Genomic DNA, 20,009 nt, shown 5'->3' on the forward strand with positions numbered 1-20,009 from the left:
GCAGTGTTAGGAAAACCAAAAAAGTTGAGTCGAGTTGAGCCGGTACAATGCAGTAGAATAGTGCCATTACACTTCCTAGAATGACCCAGGAGGGGCGAAATCCCAAACCGACGTGGCGGTCGCCCGCCAAGTCGGTTTGGGATCACGCTGTCTATGACAGGCATCAGTGTCAGTTATTGATTCACATACACCATAGACGGCCTGCCCTGGATGCATTGTATATGCAATGGTGGGAAAAGTACTCACGTGTTTTACTTAAGTAAATGTATCAATACTGTAATGTTTTACAAGTAAAAGTCCGGAATTCAAAATTGACTTGAGTAAAAGTATCAAAAGTAGAAAGTACTTATTATGCAGAATGTCCCATTTCAGAAGTTTTCAATTGTATAAAATGTATTAAAATCTTTTGAAAATAGCAGATCTATAAGCTCACAATGCGTCGCATCGCGACACATTGTGTGCTTGTAAATCGGCTATTTTCAAATGGCCGAAATGTGTATAGGGCTGAAGTGAGTAATGTATGTTTTGTAATAATAATCAAAATCTACAAGTAACTAGTAACTAAAGTTTTTAAATAATTGTATAGGAGTAAAAGTATAATATTTGCCTCTGAGATGTAGTGGAGTAGACGTAAAAGTACTGAAATGTGGAAATACTCCAATAAAGTAAAGAAATACCTCAAAATTGTACTCCTGTATTGTACAGTACTTGAGTAAATGTACTTAGTTACTTTACACCACTGGGTATATGCATGGGATATTCATGTTTCTGTCTGTGTCAACAGTCAGGCTGTGCCTCTGGTACTGGGCAGTGGAGCTGCTGACCACGGCAGCTTTGCAGCTTTGCAGCTCTGTGGTACTTTGGTTGAACGGAGAGTTTATGACTACCGCTTCAAGGATATATCTTGATAGCTACGGGCACCGGCATTTAAATCGCCCATGTAAAGAATGAGATCCATTGTGTGTGTGAGATAGAGCTACACCCGCAACTTAGCCAAATCACCATGTCAATGATGTTCCTTTTCTGATTGTTAGTTTTTCCAAGTTCAAACTCACTGAAGCAACACAAATGACCTGTTTGTTTGAATTCATTTCAAGGTTTGGAAGAAACCTTCCATGTTTGATTATGAATAGGCCTATTGTTAAATCCCAGAACTAACCCAACTAAATTCAAACCATGCAAGAAATGTTCTATCATATCCACTTGGAGGGGTTGTCCTGGATTAATGTAAACCGTTTCAGAAACTGTCCCTTTGATCATGTAAGAGATCCAAATATATTGAACTAAAATGGTTTGTGAGCATCTGTGAGAAACAACATCACACCTAGCTGATTTCCGCTATACACTTGTCATGAAGAATGTGTGGTAGCCTACGTGTGAAGCATGGTTGAGGTCGAGTGTCAAAGCGTGCTAAATCTAGTAGCTGTGCATGTGCATGACCTGCAGGGATAGAAGCTTCTAAGGCCCCTATAGCTGGTAGCACTCAAGTCCTCATCCTTGTATAATTTCTTGTTGCGTATTTTACAATACATTTTTTAAAACAATAACACTTAGGTCCCAGGTACTCAAAAAAGTGACAACAGCAGACGTTTGTTCTGCTGTTAACTTTATTTTCTAATTGCCATGAAGCACACACACAGTTAGGGGTAAAAGGTGAAAATAACTAAAAATAACAAAAAATAGTTAAAGGAGATAACACATGCTCCATGTAGACCTAATAGTCCATGAGCCAGAGCCCCAAAATTGAGCAAAGATTATCGAAAGAAAAAACCTTTGACTCCAACATCTTAACAATATGAAATAAGAATGTTGACTCTGGCTTTGTCCAATGTTCCAATGTTGATTCTGGAAAGTTATGCAAATTCGGGCATATTTTCCTAATGCCTAATTTGCATATTTATATATACAATTTCAGAAAACTTGTAATACGATAAATCATTGTCTTCATGTAAGTAATCAACTGGGGAAGTTTCATTATGATAACTATTTTTAAAATTTTGTCATTTTTTCACCTGTCATACTGTACGTATGGGGAAAATAACAAAATGTGTGATAAATATGAAAAAAAAGCTGCTCCTGTGGAAAGGTTATCATATATTTACCCTATAAACAATTTAATATAGGTATGGTTTTGCCCACTCTTTCGATAATGAAATCTTGTCTGGCTCATGGACTATAAATGCAAACTGGTAAATGCTTTGGATGTGTGTTGAAAAGGAATAAGCATAGACATTTTATTATGTTATAATACAGTATGTCTGTATAAATGATAGAATGCTGACATAGGTATGTATTTGCTGAAACATAATTGCTGATGCATTGGAGGTTACATGTCAGTCAGGGAGCTAAGCGTCACCCTTGACCTTGCCTCTCTCCTGCTTGCTTCTTTCCTTCTCATGCTTAAGCACAAAGGTCAGGGGGTCTTCCACACGATGGCCCATCCTGAGGTGAGCCAGCAACTCCTGGGTGACATTCAGGCTGTTCCTGGAGACGTAGAGGTCACGGAGGTCAGGGCTCATGACGGAGGGGGCATAGGTGGTGCAGGTGTCGCCTGTCAGCCCCGGGGCACAGCTGACCTCGTAGGAGAAGAACAAGTTGCCGTGATTCAAGGGGCACATTTCCTTATCATGTTTCCCAGATTTAATTGGCTTGTCGCACTTTCCCAGAAGGTCGTTCCATGACTTCCACCAATGCTTATCTTCGTCCCACACCTCCAACGTCAGTCTGCTGCCTTGGGACAGTGTGATAAAGCCCATGTCAAACTGCATGTTCCAGGCAGGGTTATCGTTGTTGTATATGACTCTTGTCTGATGGGCCTGGTCTTTAAAAAGCACTTTTACAAATCCGTCAGTTTTGGAGGTTGTGTCCCCCCACAGTCCTGTGGCATGTCTGACAGTGACTTTGAGGCGAGCCTGGCCCCGTTGCTGAGGACAACACTGGCTGGTCATCTGTGCACTGGGCTGGCACACACAGTTGCAGACATCGTGGGAGCTATGTTTGGAACCTCCGGGGCACTTGCTGGAGCAGCGCTGGATGAGAGCTTGTTCGAGGATGTAGTCCTCGATGGCCTTCTTCAGTCCCTGTCTCTTCTGAGGGTGTTTCACCAGCATGTAGAGAGGTTGCAGAGCATAGTTGTTGATGTCCGGTGTGGTTATCAGGGTTTTCTTCCACTCTTGGATGGCAGTGGGGTCAATCTTGGCCGAGAAGAGGAGGTCGGCCGTGCCTTCGGTCCGGCCTCCCACCACCTGGGTGCTTCTCTCACGGAACATATTGCTGAAGCTCTGCTTGTCGCGGCGTTTCTCAAGCTCCTTCTTGCAATAATGTGCCTCAGCCTTGGAATCCACAGTATCTGTGTGTGTCCCCGCAGTCGCCTCAGCGTCCAGGCAATCTTTCACCTTTGTCTCGGTGTAGCCATCCAGCGATGCCTGGCACACGCGCACAGAGGTGACACTCCTCACCCTGCCGCCCAGACGAGCCCTGTGGATGTAATGGGTGCCAAACGTGGTCAAGAGATTCCTGTAAACACCTCTGGTCTGGTCGGTGTACATGGGGGAGAGTGCGTTTACAGCTTGAATAAACTCAGGATGCAGTGGAGGATCGCCTCTAAGACGATAACTAAGGGAAAAGAAGACAAAGAAATTAATATGGCAAAAGACTAAAAAGGGAAAAAAATCCAAAGCACTCTTCTGGCGATAAAGTTTAAAAATACTTTATTCAGTGGCTATTTCATAATGAAAATGTTTAAAAACAATGCATGGTAAAAGGGATACAACCCACACGTAATAGAACAACGATCTTCTTCAGGGTTTGACACCCTAAAGAAGGCCACTGTGATAAAGGCTTTTTCAGCGTTATTGCCAGAAGAGTGCCTTGTTTTTGTTTGTTTATTGCAGTACTTTTGGGCATGTATGACACTTTCTTGTATTTCCGAGCACTCCAGACCTTTTTTTTTTTCTGAAAGTAATCGACATTCTGGTATGTTATTCTCATGTCCTAATTACCAAGGTCAGGGTAGGGTATTTTTACTGTAATTGCTGCAAGATTGATCATACTACTTATAATGGTTGAGCTGCCAAATTATATTATTACCCTGAGCTTTTACTAGACAGGCTATATGTTAATTGGTTATTAAAGAGGTATTGTACAAAAGACCAATCGCCATGCGCCACCTACTCAACGAGCGGAGCACCTGGTGATTGGTCATGCTTGTTGGCTACTGATCCTGAACCAGCCATTTAGTATATACTGTAGGTAATTGTTTCATACCTGTAGTAGGAGCAGTCCACCTCTTGTTTAATAAAGCTGTATTTGTCCTTCTTGGACATCGCCATGACATTCTTGGCAGCATGAGAGTGTGTTCCTCCTACAGTGACTGATCCTTTAGCTTTTGGGGTTGCTATGTTAAGGTTAAATTTCCAGCTGGCTTCCACTTCTGTGTGACTCTCCTTGATGAAGGCCTCACTGGAGTCATACACTTTGCTCGTCAGTTGCATGTTGCACATGTGCACGGCTCTCCAGTCCACCACGGCCACAGGCAGCCTCTGGGGTTTAGGACCCATAAAGGGATTTGTACAGAGGGTGCAGGAGTTGTTCTGTTGCTGCCAGGTGTCCATGTCGATGACGTAGGCCTGTTTGCGTTCCATGGTGACCACATCAAAGCCCTCGCCAGCCAGATTGGTGCCGGGTGCCTCCTTAGCAGCTTTGCACTGGTCTGCATGGCCTTTGGTGCAGGCGAGCTGGGCAGTCGGTGGCCACACTGCCAGCAACAGCCACAGTGCAGCAAGCATCATGTAGAACCCTATGGAGAAAAGGTCGTTGATGTTGAGTGTTGAGTTTGATTACTTAGGCACCTCAGGGTGTCATGAATGCAGCCCATAGAAAGCTATAAACAAAGTCCAGGACAGCACTTTCAACAATAATAATGTTATTTAATATCCAGGTGTAGAAAGTGACAAGGGTACAAGGTGAACTGGATAACTGGGCACAAAAAAGAAAAATAATAAAAATAACTGACCCGGACCACTGGTCTAGCGGTCCGGGCTTTTAGGCTCTGGTGTAGCCTGACAGCGCATTGCGGGTTCGAGTCCCGTTCCCTAACAAACTTTGCTATATGTCTCTTCCCATCTCTCTCTCCCTGTTTCCTGTCCATCTCCACTGTACACTATCAATTAAAGGCAGAAAAGCCCCCCAAAAAAAGAAGAAAAAAATGAACTGGGAATGTTTGGCAGGGAGAAGTGGGCCCTTTTCCTGTTTTATATTTCTTAATCACTCATAAATGAGGTGCAGTGTACAACATTTGCATTTACAGCAGATGCATTTTGCTAAAACACAAGCTGTGTCAATAATACGTAATACAGACCTTTTATAGTCTATGATACAGACAGACAGACAGACAAGATTTGCTGAATTCCTCATTCATGTTTTATGTAAATCAGTACTTCAGTTTTGTACTTAATTTTGTGCATTCTAAAATCAGTAATTCTACTTTCACTCATGAAGAAATATTTTTGTGATTTATTAACTCACCTGACTGCAGTCAGCCTGTATTCGCTTGAGGTTGTGTCTCCTTTCTGATGGTGAAGTAAACCTTTCACAAATGTCCCCATCTGAGTGAATGTCAGGCTCTTATAGGGGGTGTAGGTGGGGGGAGTATAAGTCCTTTCACTTTCACCTGACACAGTTATGTTCCCCCCAACCACATGTATGCCACCAGAAAACAACAGGCACTCAGCCTTTTGATGGTGAGTTCTGAGTTTCATTTGTATGATTGATAATCCCTCCCCCAAATCCATAACATACACGAGTTGTATCTCGTGTTTGAGCTTTTGTTATCTTTGTAAAGTGTCAGGCTGTTTTCCCCCATTTCCAATCAATATGATAAATTAAGTTTAACTGCCTAGATATAGGAGACTATAGAGTAGGTGGAACCTGCCACCTTTTTATGCTTGTTGTATGTATTTATGCTTTATGTTTCCTGCTTAACCATACATACAGTACACCCCAACATTGTGAACGTGATCAAAGGTCAAGGTCGCTATGGCCTGTTGTCTATCCCAGTCATGTGAACGCAATATCTCAGGAATGTCTTGAGGGAATTTCATGACATTTGGCTCAAACATCCACTTGATAAGTGTCGAAAAGGTCAAAGGTCAATGTCATTGTGACATCACCAAACCAGTGGCGTACCCACTGTAGAGGCAGGACAGGCGGTCGCCTGCCCAACTAAGATCTCGCCTCCCCTAGAAAACCCAAATAACCCGAAAAGGTGTCATTAGCGTGCTTAATGTCCTCAAAGTCATGCATCCAACAAGCTTTTAACTGAGCAGATTGGACCTTTTGTTCCAGCGATATTGTAACATCTTGAAAACGGCCACTTTCACCGGTTTTCGATCGCCAATTTTAGATTGAGTTGAAATTCCTTTTTTGGGGATAATAGAGGGGGGGGGGGGGCAAAAAAAAACATCTCGCCTGCCCTAAATGTAATTCCTGGGAACGCCACTGCACCAAACATATCTTTATCTTAACCACAAAATGCAATTCCATTTGTGATGACAGATATTCACAGCAGTTATTTTTCTTCATTTTTTTAACAATAACAGTTAGGTCCCAGGTACTCAAAAAAGTTGCATCAGTAGATGTTTGTTTTGCTGTTAACTTTATTTTCTAATTGACAAAAAGCACAGTTGTGGGGGTAAAGGGTGAAAATAGGCTACTAAGCAAAGGGAGATAACACATGCTCTATTTAGATCTAAATGCAAACTGTTACATGCTCTGAAGGTGTGTTGGAACACAGTTTGGCAATTTGAAAAGGAATAAGTATAGACATGGTATTATGTCATAATAATATGTCTGTATAAATGATATAATGCTGCCATAATTATGTATTTGCTGAAACATAATTGCTGATGCATTGGAGGTTACAAGTCAGTCTAAGCGTAACCATTGACCTTGCCTCTCTCATATCACCATGTCAATGATGTTCCTTTTCTGATTGTCAGTTTTTCCAAGTTCAAACTCACTGAAGCAACAGAAATTACCCGTTTGTTTAAATTCATTTCAAGGTTTGGAAGCAACCTTCCAGATTTAGCAGGCTTTGACACTCGACCTCAACCATGCTTCACACGTAGGCTACCACACATTCTTTATGACAGGTGTATAGCGGATATCAGCTAGGTGTGATGTTGTTTCTCACAGATGCTCACAAACCAATCAGACATTTAGTTCAATGTATTTGGATCAAAAGGTATCTAACATAATATACATATATCCGAAAGGTCATGCTATTTTATGTCAGGAAATCCAAGAAAACTCATACTATGTCATAAAATTGTATATACTGTACTTACATGCATATACAGTATACCCGGGGGCCACGCAAGTTGGGAACGATGCAAATTGGGAATGCATGTGTATTATGCATGGCATACAAGCAGAAGTATAATACAAATAGTAGCTGTTATCCTGTATGCACCGATTAGCTCGATGCACAACAAGTGTGTCATCACACCCAGCTTAGTGTCTAATTAGTTTACCTGAGGTTAACTGTGTGACTGCTGGAATCAGCCAGCTAATTTCTTAACTGTCTTCTGTTGCATGTGTTCTGTTGCATGTGTATGCACGTGTGTCGTTCATGCTGCATACTCATTGAATGAGAGGAAGACAGATGTCTCTGTACAACCACAGTGCTGTGCATCTCATCACTTTGTGAAACAGGAAACATGTTTGTCTTCTTTTGCTTCCCTTTTGTAGGACCACATTGGAAACAAGTGTTTTATGACGCTTTTATGTGTACATCCTGGGTTTAAGTGTAATAGTGTTATATTGTGTACTCGTATCTATTTTACCAAAATCAAATCAAATCAAATCCCTCTACAAACCTACAGTATTATTCCATTAGCAACAAGAGCAGAGCAATCAAGTGGAGAGTGTCTTTCTTCTGAGTGGTGGAGTGATGTAGAACTGTACAAAAACATTAGACTTCATAGTGCTATGAGGTTATTACCACGGCTCTTAACCAATCAGATTGTGTCATTGAGCCACCCACTGTATAAATAACATTAAAGCTGCTAACAGAGCCTGCCTGCTTGCTCGGGGGAGACATTGAATCTTGACCATCAGGTCAGATTTCGTGTCAGATCCTGTGTCTAGGTGAGACATGACCTTTGACACGATCTAAATGTCTCAATAGAAGAAAAGGGAGACAAAATACAACCACCTTTGCATAAGTTATATACTTTTTATCATACAGATAGGACAAAATTACATCTTATTCATTAGAAAAAAATTACATAGTGCCGCTTTAAGGCTAACATATGACAAAACAAAATATTGTATACATTCATCATTTATTCAAAACTGAACTGTAATGTATACTCTGTCATGTACAAACAAAAAATAATGTTCATGGTTTGTTTTTGTTGATAAGATAATGTTATCCTAAGACCAGCTGAAATAAAAAAAAAACACACTTTTTAACAAATGGACCTGTGTGATCTAAATGCTGAGGTGAAACAAATACAAATTTAAGATTTATTCATTTACTTACTTCACATTATTGGAAAAACATGAAAGCGTTAACACTTCACTGAAAAATTGTGTAGAAAAAAAGCTAAACATGGCATTATATTTGTTTGAGATGAATGAAAGTATTTTCAAACAGCAGGACAAAATCTCTACAGACAATTTAAGAGTTGAATATCTAAAACTAAACACTTAAACAAAAATATATATTCATTAAAATGTAATAATCAAAAGTCTGTAAAACACAAACCATAAAACCATACAGTAAACGTATTATGTAAATATCTTAACATCTACAAAGATTGAATTAATATAATATGTAATATAATTTAAAATCACAATAGTCAAAAAGTATATTTTGTATACTACACAAGTTGATGTGCTAGAATGAGGAGTAAAATAGGTGTCATCATTTTATGTGTGTGTGCACATACTGTATGTGGTTGAGTGCATGTGCATGTTTGCTCACGCATGTATACGGCAGTAGATCTATGAATATGCATTTGAACCTCATCTAGATAAATCGATTGACACTTCAACAATACATTATAGTTTTAAACTACTTCTTATATCAATCCAAACTGTGACTTTGTGTGTGTGCGTGCGTGCGAGAGAACATGGCTCTTGTATGTAGATGGCTCCGTAAATGTTACCCTGCATTTATTGGTGAAAATCCATTTGTATTGTTATGTACAGTATCCCTGCATTAATGCTGAAGATCCATTGACTTCATCCACGTGTCATGTTGGGTTGTCCTACACCACTGTATCTAAGGAGTTTAAACACAGTTACAGTGTACATTTAAAACAGGAACTCTGTCAGTGAACATTGTGCTGTATAATATTGTATCTAGACTATCCACTGCTTTTCCTTAACTGTGGAATATGAAGAAATATATTCACATCTCATTCAGTTGTGAGCAGTGTCATTCATTAAAGTTACATTTTCATTCCATCTCAACAGATCACAGATATCTTTGCTCACTGGAATTTCCCTCGACATCCATTACATTCTGGACTCTGGTCCTACTAATGAGTGTCTGATGTTAACAATATGGTATGAGAACACTTATAGCTCAATTAAACTTTGGTAGAGATTTAGGTTGTGTCCCTTTTTTGTCTCTCATCCATTTACAATGATTGATAAATATATTACGTAGCAAACAGTGACTTTGTCACAGTTCTTCCTCCTATTTAAAATGCTAGAAACAAATTTAAGCAGATTTTTCTTTCTTCATTCCATAAATACTGCAGTGTGGTTTTATGCCTAGTCCTTATCAGACATCCATGTCTGTCCAGACTCGTATAGTATATTGTTGCTGTCGGGCAGAAACGTCTTATTTCATATTTTAACTTTTTTCGTAAATTAACGCCCTACTTGCTCATACTACAGCATCACACAAAATAATCAAAAGTAGCAGATCTACAAGTTCGAAACACGGCGCTAAGCGTCACTTTTTGACCTTGTAGATCTGATACTTTTGCGATTTGTGAATTTGAATCCTGAAAAGTAACAGTTGTGGACATAATATGAGGTTTCCACTCGAAAGAGACGATATGTAGTGGATGGAGACTTAATTAATGAACACACTGTACTTCTAATTAATCCTTGAGTCAAATTGGACATTACTGCCAAATATCATGAAATTCCCTCAAGGTGTTTCTGAGATATCACGTTCTCAAGGATGGTACGTAAGTCTTCCCAATGTTAATATTCTACAATAAAACCAAATGAACTAATTTATCTGAACCTTAAAAGTTTATACTGTACCATTTTCATAGTCCTCAGAGTGATCGATTACTCCATAGACTCTTGTGTCACCTAAAGGTAAACAAAAGTACAAATTAATGTGGTGCTTATTGTTGTTATTTCAGACATGCTTTAAAATTTGTAAATTATTCTGCTATTTAGAAAAAAAGGAATGGACATATGTTAATATACTTCCAAAATGCAAATTCATTGTTTAATCAATTAATGTTTCTTTTTAATTTGAAGTTGTACATTATTTGATATTTAAATTGGAACGAATTGTTCTTGTCAGAAGTGTCTTTGACCAACATGATTGGTTCAAAAACTGACCGTGCTGCAGTGGCCAGTAAACATCATCTGGAGCCCCACTTTGATTGGTCCCCTGGTTTCCAGCTGATCCCTGATTGGTTCCCTGAGACTGAACTGGTCTGTAATTAAAATTTATATTTAGCAGAAATGAATTAGAAATCTTTTGAAATCTAGACATACTATGTATTAAGTAGGAATTTGTTGATGAAATGTTTATTAAAAGACAGAGTAATACTGTACTTACGTGACATAACATGGATCTGTAAAAAGAAAGAAAAGAAAGAAAGAAACACTGAATTGTTCAATAAATCTTTGAACTTTTAAATTGCTCTGCCATGGAAATCAACAGTATCATTTAAGGAGAGTTGCACAATGATTGTGATCTAGATCAGTGGTTCGCAAACTCCTTCATGTCAAGGATCCCATATCGGAAGCCAGGGACCCCCATATGAGATTTGTGTTGTTCAAAATATTCAAAGATTTTCACGAAGAATCGTGCCAATATTTGGAAGTCACATCATGGTAACTATACCCAACCAAAATGTCTACTAAAGTTGAATTGTGCTTTAAAGATCCAGTGCTGAAAATCTCATTTTAGAACGTTATTTTCTTTTACGCCACCCCCCACGCATTTTGTTTTTTAAAATAGCAGATCTACAAGCTCACGGCTGCATTGTGAGCTTGCAGTTGTGAGCTTGTAGAATGCTAATTTTGAAATATGCCTCCTCAACCCATTAAGGAGTTACAAAACAATCCAACAAATCAAGTTATACATCTGAACCTGAACCTGAACAAATTTTCCTATTCTACAATAAAACCAAATGAAATTATTTGACTGAACCTTGTACCATTTTCATAGTCATCAGAGTGATTGATTACTCCATAGACATTCGTGTCACCTAAAGGGAAGTAAAAGTTAGCATTAATGTGGTGCTTATCGATATTTCGTTAATTATTCTGCTAGTTATAAAAAAGGGGAAAAACTAGCTGACAGGTGATAATACTTCCAAGAAGGACATTCATTGTTTAATGAATTGGTATTTAGCTTTAATTTGAAGTTGTAAATTAACATTTGTCATTGTCAGAAGGACAATGACAAATGTCCTTGACCAACATGATTGGTTCAAAAACTGACCGTGCTGCAGTGGGCAGTACACATCATCAGGAGCTCCACTTTGATTGGTTTCCTGGTTTCCAGCAGAGCCCTGGCTGGTTCCCTGAGACTGAACTGGTCTGTAATTAAAGGATATAGAGATCTGTTGAAATCTATAGAATTTTTTTAAGTAGGAATGTATTGCTGTTATGCTTATTAATACACAGAGTAACACTGTACTTACCTGACACAACATGGGTCTAAAGAAAGAAAGAAAGAAAGAAAGAAAGAAAGAAAGAAAGAAAGAAAGAAAGAAAGAAAGAAAGAAAGAAAGAAAGAAATTGTAAATAAAGAATTGTACCATAAATCTTTGAAGATTTAAATAGTTATGCATTGAAATCATTTAGGTAGAGTTGCTCAGTGATTGTAATAGATGTAATCCGTCTAATGTAGGCGTTCTCACCTTTGGATGTTCTGTATCGACACAGCAGGAGCAGAAGGATGGTCAGTAGAATCATAACCAGAAAACCCACAATCAGCCCCACTACAAGTGGAGAAATCTGCTCCACAGGTCCAGGCACTGAAGGTTTAGCAGATCCAGTGACCAAAGGTTGAGTAGATCTTATCACTGAAGGTTGAGTAGATCTTATCACTGAAGGTTGAGTAGATCTTATCACTGAAGGTTGAGTAGATCTTATCACTGAAGGTTGAGTAGATCTTATCACTGAAGGTTGAGTAGATCTTATCACTGAAGGTTGAGTAGATCTTATCACTGAAAGTTGAGTAGATCAGTGAGTGAGTGTGAGTGTGTATCATGTTGGTATTGGTAGTATTGCCATTTCCAACCAGATGACTCTTTCACAGAGCAGCTCATTGTAACACTGCCGCCAGGTAGGTCTGTTTGGTCAGCTTTCAGTGTGGCCTTTAATTTGGTTTATTATCTGTTGATCAGATTAGGAAGAATAACTACATAAAACTGCAGTTCCTGGAGAAACTGTTTGGACTACAGTAGCTGATAACTACACTGAGTAAATTTGGACAATAACGTGGCTATGCCATATACTCAGTGATGAATATAGTTGCAGATTAATAACTAATGTTACTGAAAATAATCATTGATAAATAATTGCTGCCTGATAACAACAATGTGATTGGTCAAGCCAATCACAGCTTGACCATCCCTCCAGCTATGGGATCTATACAGTCATGAATCAAGATCAACTAGAAAAAGAGCACAGGTCTCCGCCAGGTCAGGTACGTTATTGTGGCCTCCTGGTGGCGCTATAATAGGCCAATGTGAAAAGGGTGCCATTTATTCTTAGGTCTTTCACGGCAATCAGACACTGCATTCATGATTTGAGGCATTTTGTTCCAAAAATGTGTTTTGCTAAATTAGACCTGCTGGTGGCGCTATAACAGGCCAATGTGAAAAGGGTGGCATTTCTTCCTCGGCCTAGTGGGAATGTGCGTGTGAAAATTCACGGAAATCGCAAGCTGCGTGCATAGTTTGAGGCTTTTTGTTCAAAACGGACCAATCCTGCAAACTTTGGAAGCCAACCATAGGCAATGAGGATGGAATATGGGAAATCGGACAGATTTGTGTTGATCACATGACTATAGAGATACTGTGAACCGATTTGCATGACGTTTGGATAAAATCTGTAGGAGTAATGTAAAAAATCACACCCAGTGTGAAGTGGGCGGTGTGGTCATTTATTGTGGACCAACACCCCCAACTTAAAAAAAAACATAAATGTGTTTTTTTTAAGTGCATAGTCCTATTTATAGGGCTATGCACAATTGTCATGTTTCCCTAGCCAATCACAGTCCTGAATAGACTGTGATTGGCCAATCACGGTGCAGGGTTAGGGGGGTACACTGGTGGCCAATCACAGCGCAGGATTTGGTGTGCAAATATCCAAACCTCACATATAGGGGCGGTTTCACCACCCAAAAAAAAGGGTTTTGCACAAATCGTTCTCCTGGTGGCGCTATAACAGGCCCATGTGAAAATTGGGGTAGAGGTTCTGAATTGGCATCCAGGGAGTGTGTGTGCACAGTTTCGGAGCGACCGGGCCAACGGTGCCAGAGATTAGCTGCTAACACACAGACAGGACACACGGACGGACGGACGGACGGACGGACAGGGGCGAAAACATACTCTCTCGCCATGCCTTTCGGCCTGGCGGAGACAATAATAGCAAAAGGCAGTGAATCAGGCAAAACAGTGAGGACATAGAATAGTGAGAATAACAACACAGAGATTTAAAAATCAACCAAAAAATCTACTAAAAGCACGAGTGAAGAAGTAGGTCTTGAGCTGTGCTTTAAAGCTATCCACAGAGGCTGCCTGTCTTAGGTCCAATGGGAGTTTATTCCACGCTGTCGGCCCGTAGAAGCAGAATGCTGCTTCACCGTGTTTTTTATATGTCATTATAGGCACCTCGAGCAGGTCAGCACTTGAAGACCTGAGGGGGCGGTTTGGATCGTACAGTATGTATAGGCAGGCAGTCATAGAGGTAGGAAGGTGCCAGACCATTTAGACCTTTAGAAACTAGTAAAAGAATTATAAAAGCAATTCTAAAAACAACCGGGAGCCAGTGTAGTGAAGCTTGAACTGGAGTAATATGTTCTCTCATCTTAGTTTTAGTTAAAACTCTATGGCTGCCGCATTTTGAATCAGAGTATCAAAGTGATAGACCCTTAGGGTCCTGCTGGGCACATATGGTTTAGCAGGTTCGTAAACTAACCCTATATTCCGGGGCATGACCATGCAGAGCTCTATATAATAATAATAATAATAATAATAATAATAATAATAATAATAATAATAATAATAATAATAATAATAATAATGATAATGATAATAAATATAGCTGCAAGTAGCAATAAACGGGGCCAAGAATGAAAGGCAAAAAGTTGTGAGCTAGCAGATCGGCTATTTTCACAAGAAAATAGGTTTTGCATTGAAAATAACTACTCTAAAAAAATGCATAATGCATTAATTAACAAGGTCATGTTTTGTGCAATGCCCCCCCTCACCCACCCTCACTAAGCGTAACCTCAGTAAAACAACGCCTAAACCTAACCTCAAGAAACACTAAGTGTAAACCTAAGAATGCCAAATCATGATCACTTCAACACATTGTCAAGGAGAGGGATCGAACCAGCAACCTTTGGATCTACAGGCTACCTCTCTTACCTCTCTAGTAATATGGCCTCCCTGATAGTGTCTGTTGATATGTACAATTCTTTCCGTCCGTTATTAACCAAGCCCCTGTTTCGCTAACTACTTTAGATCACTGGTTCACTAACCATTTACCAATAAAGACATTTTTTATCTCCTCGGAACAGAAACTAGTGAAAATAGATGATCACACAACGTGTTGCTATCTGAAAGGTTGTGAGATTGTAGATCGGCTATTTTCACAATGAAGTATGTCATACATTGATAAATAATACTCTCAAATAAGCATTTCATGTTATCTTTAACAATTGAAAAGGAAAGTAGCAAGCACTCATGAGAGGAGTTTTCGAAGTACAAATGTACAGGGTGCACGGTTCAGGCGGATAAAGTTCACAGGAAAGAATACCAGCACTCACTTTAGTCCATTTAGGCTCTTATTTATTTTAGGTAATAGTTCCCCAGCAGCAGCGTCAACCGGACGTTTCGGCCCTCAGGCCTTCCTCAGCGTATAAAACATACGCTGAGGAAGGCCTGAGGGCCGAAACGTCCAGAACTAAGAAAAACGGCAGAATAATAATAATAAAAGCAACAGATGCAAAGAGGGTCCAAAAGGCCCTACGGCCTTGACCCCTCAAATAGGCTACTAAGCAGTGGCGCAGCCAGAACGCTAGTATAGGCTGGGCCTGAGCAGGAGCGGGTGCGACCCGTGCCAAAATGTGCGGTTATTGCGCGGATATTGGGCGTTTTTGGGCTTTTTTTTTTTACTTTATTTCGGTTTTAGGGTTAGGGTTAAGGTTGGGTTAGGGTTATGTTATTTAATTCTTATTTTTGCCTGATTTTACCGATTTCTTATCCAAAAATTTATTATAATTTTTTTTTAAAGAAAATATATATATATTTTTTTAATCAATTGGGTGGGCCAGCTCTCTATGTGGGTGGGCCACGGCCCACCCAGGCCCACCCATGGCTGCGCCCCTGCTACTAAGCAAAGGAGATAACTCAAGCTCCATTTAAACCTAATTACAAACTGGTTTAGAAGTGTGTTGAAAAGGAATAAGGATAGACATTTTATTATGTTATAATACGGTATGTCTGTATAAATGATAGAATGCTGACATAGGTATGTATTTGCTGAAACATAATTGCTGATGCATTGGAGGTTACATGTCAGTCAAGCAGCTAAGCGTCACCCTTGACCTTGCCTCTCTCCCGCTTGCTTCTTTCCTAGTCGTGCTTAAAGGACAACTTAGTTTTTTTACAACCAAGGTCTACGTTTTTATTTAGCTTGTAATTAAAGTAAATAAAAGATTAGTGTTAAAATGTTTTCATCTACTGCTTTCTATAGTTTTAGCAATTTTTCGCGATATTTTTTACAATGGGTGGGGGCATTAGGGCAGGTGGCTAAATATATATATTTTTTAGACAATAAAAAAGGTCCCGTGGTCTTTGATGGCCAGATGTGAGTTATTGGTTGCTAGAAGAGTTGCTGTAAATAAATAAATCGCCGGGTTAACGTGTAAAAAAATACATATTTAGCCACCTGCAGTCAGGGGGTCTTCCACATGTTGGCCCATCCTCTGGTGAGCCAGCTCCTCCTGGGTGACAACACGGAAGTCAAGACTCATGCAGGTGGTGCCTGTCAGCCCCGAGGCACAGCTCACCTCATAGGAGAAGAACAAGTTGCCGTGATTCAAGGGGCACATTACATTATCATGTTTCCCAGATGTAATTGGCTTGTTGCACCTTCCCAGAAGGTCATTATATGACTTATGCAACTCCTTATCTTCGTCCCACACCTCCAACATCAGTGGGCTGCCTTGGGAAAGTGTGATAAAGCCCATGTCAAACTGCCTGTTCCAGTTAGGGTCATTGTTGTTGTAGATGACTGGTGTCTGATAGACCTGGTCTTTAAAAAGCACTTTTACAAACCCGTCAGTTCCGGTGGTTGTGTCCCCCCACAGTCCTGTGGCATGTCTGACAGTGACTTTGAGGAGAGCCTGGCCCCGTTGCTGAGGACAACACTGGCTGGTCATCTGTGCACTGGGCTGGCACACACAGTTGCAGACATCGTGGGAGCTATGTTTGGAACCTCCGGGGCACTTGCTGGAGCAGCGCTGGATGAGAGCTTGTTCGAGGATGTAGTCCTCGATGGCCTTCTTCAGTCCCTGTCTCTTCTGAGGGTGTTTCACCAGCATGTGGAGAGGTTGCAGAGCATAGTTGTTGATGTCCGGTGTGTCTATCAGGGTTTTCTTCCACTCTTGGATGGCAGTGGGGTCAATCTTGGCCGAGAAGAGGAGGTCGGCCGTGCCTTCGGTCCGGCCTCCCACCACCTGGGTGCGCCTCTCGTGGAACATATACTTCTTGCAATAATGTGCCTCAGCCTTGGAATCCACAGTATTTGTGTGTGTCCCCGCAGTCGCCTCAACGTCCAGGCAATCTTTCACCTGTGTCACAGTGTAGCCCTCCAGCGATGCCTGGCACACGCGCACAGAGGTGACACTCCTCACCCTGCCGCCCAGACGAGCCCTGTGGATGTAATGGGTGCCAAACGTGGTCAAGAGATTCCTGTAAACATCTCTGGTCTGGTCGGTGTACATGGGGGAGAGTGCGTTTACAGCTTGAATAAACTCAGGATGCAGTGGAGGATCTCTTCTAAGACGATAACTAAGGGAAAAGAAGACACAGAAATGAATATGGCAAAAGACAAAAAAGGGAAAGAAATCCAAAGCACTCTTCTGGCGATACAGTTTAAAAAGCCTTTATTCAGTGTCTATTTCATAATGGAAATGTTTAAAAACAATGCATGGTAAAAGGGATTCAACCCACACGTAGCAGAACAACAACCTTTTCAGGGTTTGACACCCTAAAGAAGGCCACTCCTGATAAAGGATTTTTAAACTTTATTACCAGAAGAGTGCCTTGTTTTTTTTTGTTTTTTTGCAGTACTTTTGGGCATTTACGACACTTTCTTGTACTTCCGAGCACTCCAGACCTTTTAACTTTTTTTCTGAAAGTAATTAACATTCTGGTATGTTATTCTTATGTCCTAATTACCAAGGTCAGATATGATATTTTAAAATTATTTTACTGTAATTGTTGCAAGATTGATCATCCTACTTGTAATAGTTGAGCTGCCAAATTATATTATTGCCCTGAGCTTTTACTAGACAGGCTGTATGTTAATTGGTCATTAAAGAGGTATTGTACAAAAGGCTCAAGTTGTACTCAAGCAGTGACCAATCGCCATGCGCCACCTACTCAATGAGCACCTGGTGATTGGTCACTGCTTTTTGGCTACTGATCCTGAACCATCCATTTAGTATACTGTAGGTAATTGTTTCATACATGTAGTAGGAGCAGTCCACCTCTTGTTTAATAAAGCTGTATTTGTCCTTCTTGGACATCGCCATGACATTCTGGGCAGCACGAGAGTGTGTTCCTCCTACAGTGACTGATCCTTTAGCTTTTGGGGTTGCTATGTTAAGGTTAACTTTCCAGCTGGCTTCCACTTCTGTGTGACTCTCCTTGATGAAGGCCTCACTGGAGTCATACACTTTGCTCGTCGGTTGCATGTTGCACATGTGCACGGCTCTCCAGTCCACCACGGCCACAGGCAGCCTCTGGGGTTTAGGACCCATAAAGGGATTTGTACAGAGGGTGCAGGAGTTGTTCTGTTGCTGCCAGGTGTCCATGTCGATGACGAAGGCCTGTTTGCGTTCCATGGTGACCACATCAAAGCCCTCGCCAGCCAGATTGGTGCCGGGTGCCTCCTTAGCAGCTTTGCACTGGTCTGCATGGCCTTTGGTGCAGGCAAGCTGGGCAGTGGGTGGCCACACTGCCAGCAACAGCCACAGTGCAGCAAGCATCATGTAGAACCCTATGGAGAAAACGTTGTTGATGTTGAGTGTTGAGTTTTATTACTTCGGCACTTCAGGGTGTTATGAATACAGCCCAGAGAAAGTTATAAACAAAGTCCAGGACAGCACTTTCAACAATAATAATGTTATTTAATATCCAGGTGTAGAAAGTGACAAGGGTACAAGGTGAACTGTATAACTGGGCAGAAAAAATTAAAAATATAAAAAGAACGGGCCCGGACCACTTGCCTAGTGGTCAAGGCTCTGGTGTAGCCTGACAGCGCATTGCAGGTTCGAGTCCTGTTCCCTAACAAACTTTGCTGTATGTCTCTTCCCATCTCTCTCTACCTGTTTCCTGTCCATCTCCACTGTACAATATCAATTAAAGGCAGAAAATCCCCCCCCCCCCCCCCCCCCCCAAAGAAGAAAAAAATAATTGGGAAAGTTTGGCTGGGAGAAGTGGGCTCTTTTCCTGTTTTATATGTTTTAATCACTCATGATAAATGAGGTGCAGTGTACAACATTTGCATTTACAGCAGATGCATTTTGCTAAAACACAAGCTGCTGTGTCAATAATACATAATACAGATCTTTTACAGTCTATGATAGATACAGACAGACGGACAAGATTTGCTGAATTCCTCATTCTTGTTACTGTAATTCAGTACTTAAGTTTTTGTACTTAATTTTGTGCATTCTAAAATCAGTAATTCTACTTTCACTCATGAAGAAATATGTGTGTGATTTATTAACTCACCTGACTGCAGTCAGCCTGTACTCACTTGAGGTTGTGTCTCTTTTCTGATGGTGAAGTAAACCTTTTACAAATGTCCCCATCTGAGTGAATGTCAGGCTCTTATAGGGGGTGTGGGGGGGGGGGGAGTATAAGCCCTTTCACTTTCACCTGACACAGTTATGTTCCCCCCAACCTCATTCAGGCCACCAGGAAACAACACAGGCACTCAGCCTTTTGATGGTGAGTTCTGAGTTTCATTTGTATGATTGATAATCCCTCCCCCAAATCCATAACACACACAAGTTGTAACTCTTGTTTTTGAGCTTTTGTTATCTTTGTAAAGTGTCAGGCTGTTTCCCCCCATTTCCAATCAATATGATAGATTAAGTTTAACTGCCTAGATATAGGATAGTATAGAGTAGGTGGAACCTGCCACCTTTTTATGCTTGTAGGTACGTATTTATGCTTTATGTTTCCTGCTTATCCATACCTAGAGTACACCGCAACATTGTGAACATGATCAAAGGTCAAGGTCACTATGGCCTGATGTCTGTCCCA

The 20,009-nt window shown here is 40.7% G+C and overlaps 1 protein-coding gene and 1 long non-coding RNA gene across 2 annotated transcripts; both read right to left on the minus strand.

Moving 5' to 3' along the window:
- Window positions 1-1,562: 1,562 nt before the first annotated feature.
- On the minus strand, window positions 1,563-19,492 carry LOC308101440 (uncharacterized protein). The gene is made up of 5 exons (XM_080450860.1): window positions 19,473-19,492; window positions 18,204-18,735; window positions 16,399-17,522; window positions 4,267-4,798; window positions 1,563-3,615 (listed from the first exon to the last, which is right to left on the minus strand). The coding sequence occupies exons 2-5, from the start codon at window positions 18,725-18,727 to the stop codon at window positions 2,346-2,348; spliced, it is 3,450 nt and encodes a 1,149-aa protein (XP_080306986.1). The 5' UTR covers window positions 18,728-18,735; window positions 19,473-19,492; the 3' UTR covers window positions 1,563-2,345.
- LOC308102363 lies at window positions 10,598-11,835 on the minus strand. The gene is made up of 4 exons (XR_013934645.1): window positions 11,714-11,835; window positions 11,427-11,477; window positions 10,823-10,838; window positions 10,598-10,697 (listed from the first exon to the last, which is right to left on the minus strand). It is a non-coding gene; the product is annotated as an uncharacterized lncRNA (long non-coding RNA).
- Window positions 19,493-20,009: the final 517 nt, after the last annotated feature.

This window comes from Gymnoscopelus braueri, assembly GCF_963280865.1.
Source record: "Gymnoscopelus braueri genome assembly, chromosome: 15".
In the NCBI taxonomy this organism is placed as follows: domain Eukaryota; kingdom Metazoa; phylum Chordata; class Actinopteri; order Myctophiformes; family Myctophidae; genus Gymnoscopelus; species Gymnoscopelus braueri.

Coding starts and splice junctions, on each gene's coding strand:
- LOC308101440 (XM_080450860.1), bottom strand. CDS start 18,727: ATGATGCTTGCTGCACTGTGGCTGTTGCTGGCAGTGTGGCCACCCACT. Junction 4,799..16,398: donor GGAAGACCCCCTGACTGCAG/GTGGCTAAATAT, acceptor TTTTCTCCATAG/GGTTCTACATGATGCTTGCT. Junction 3,616..4,266: donor GTGGACTGCTCCTACTACAG/GTATGAAACAAT, acceptor CTTTTCCCTTAG/TTATCGTCTTAGAGGCGATC.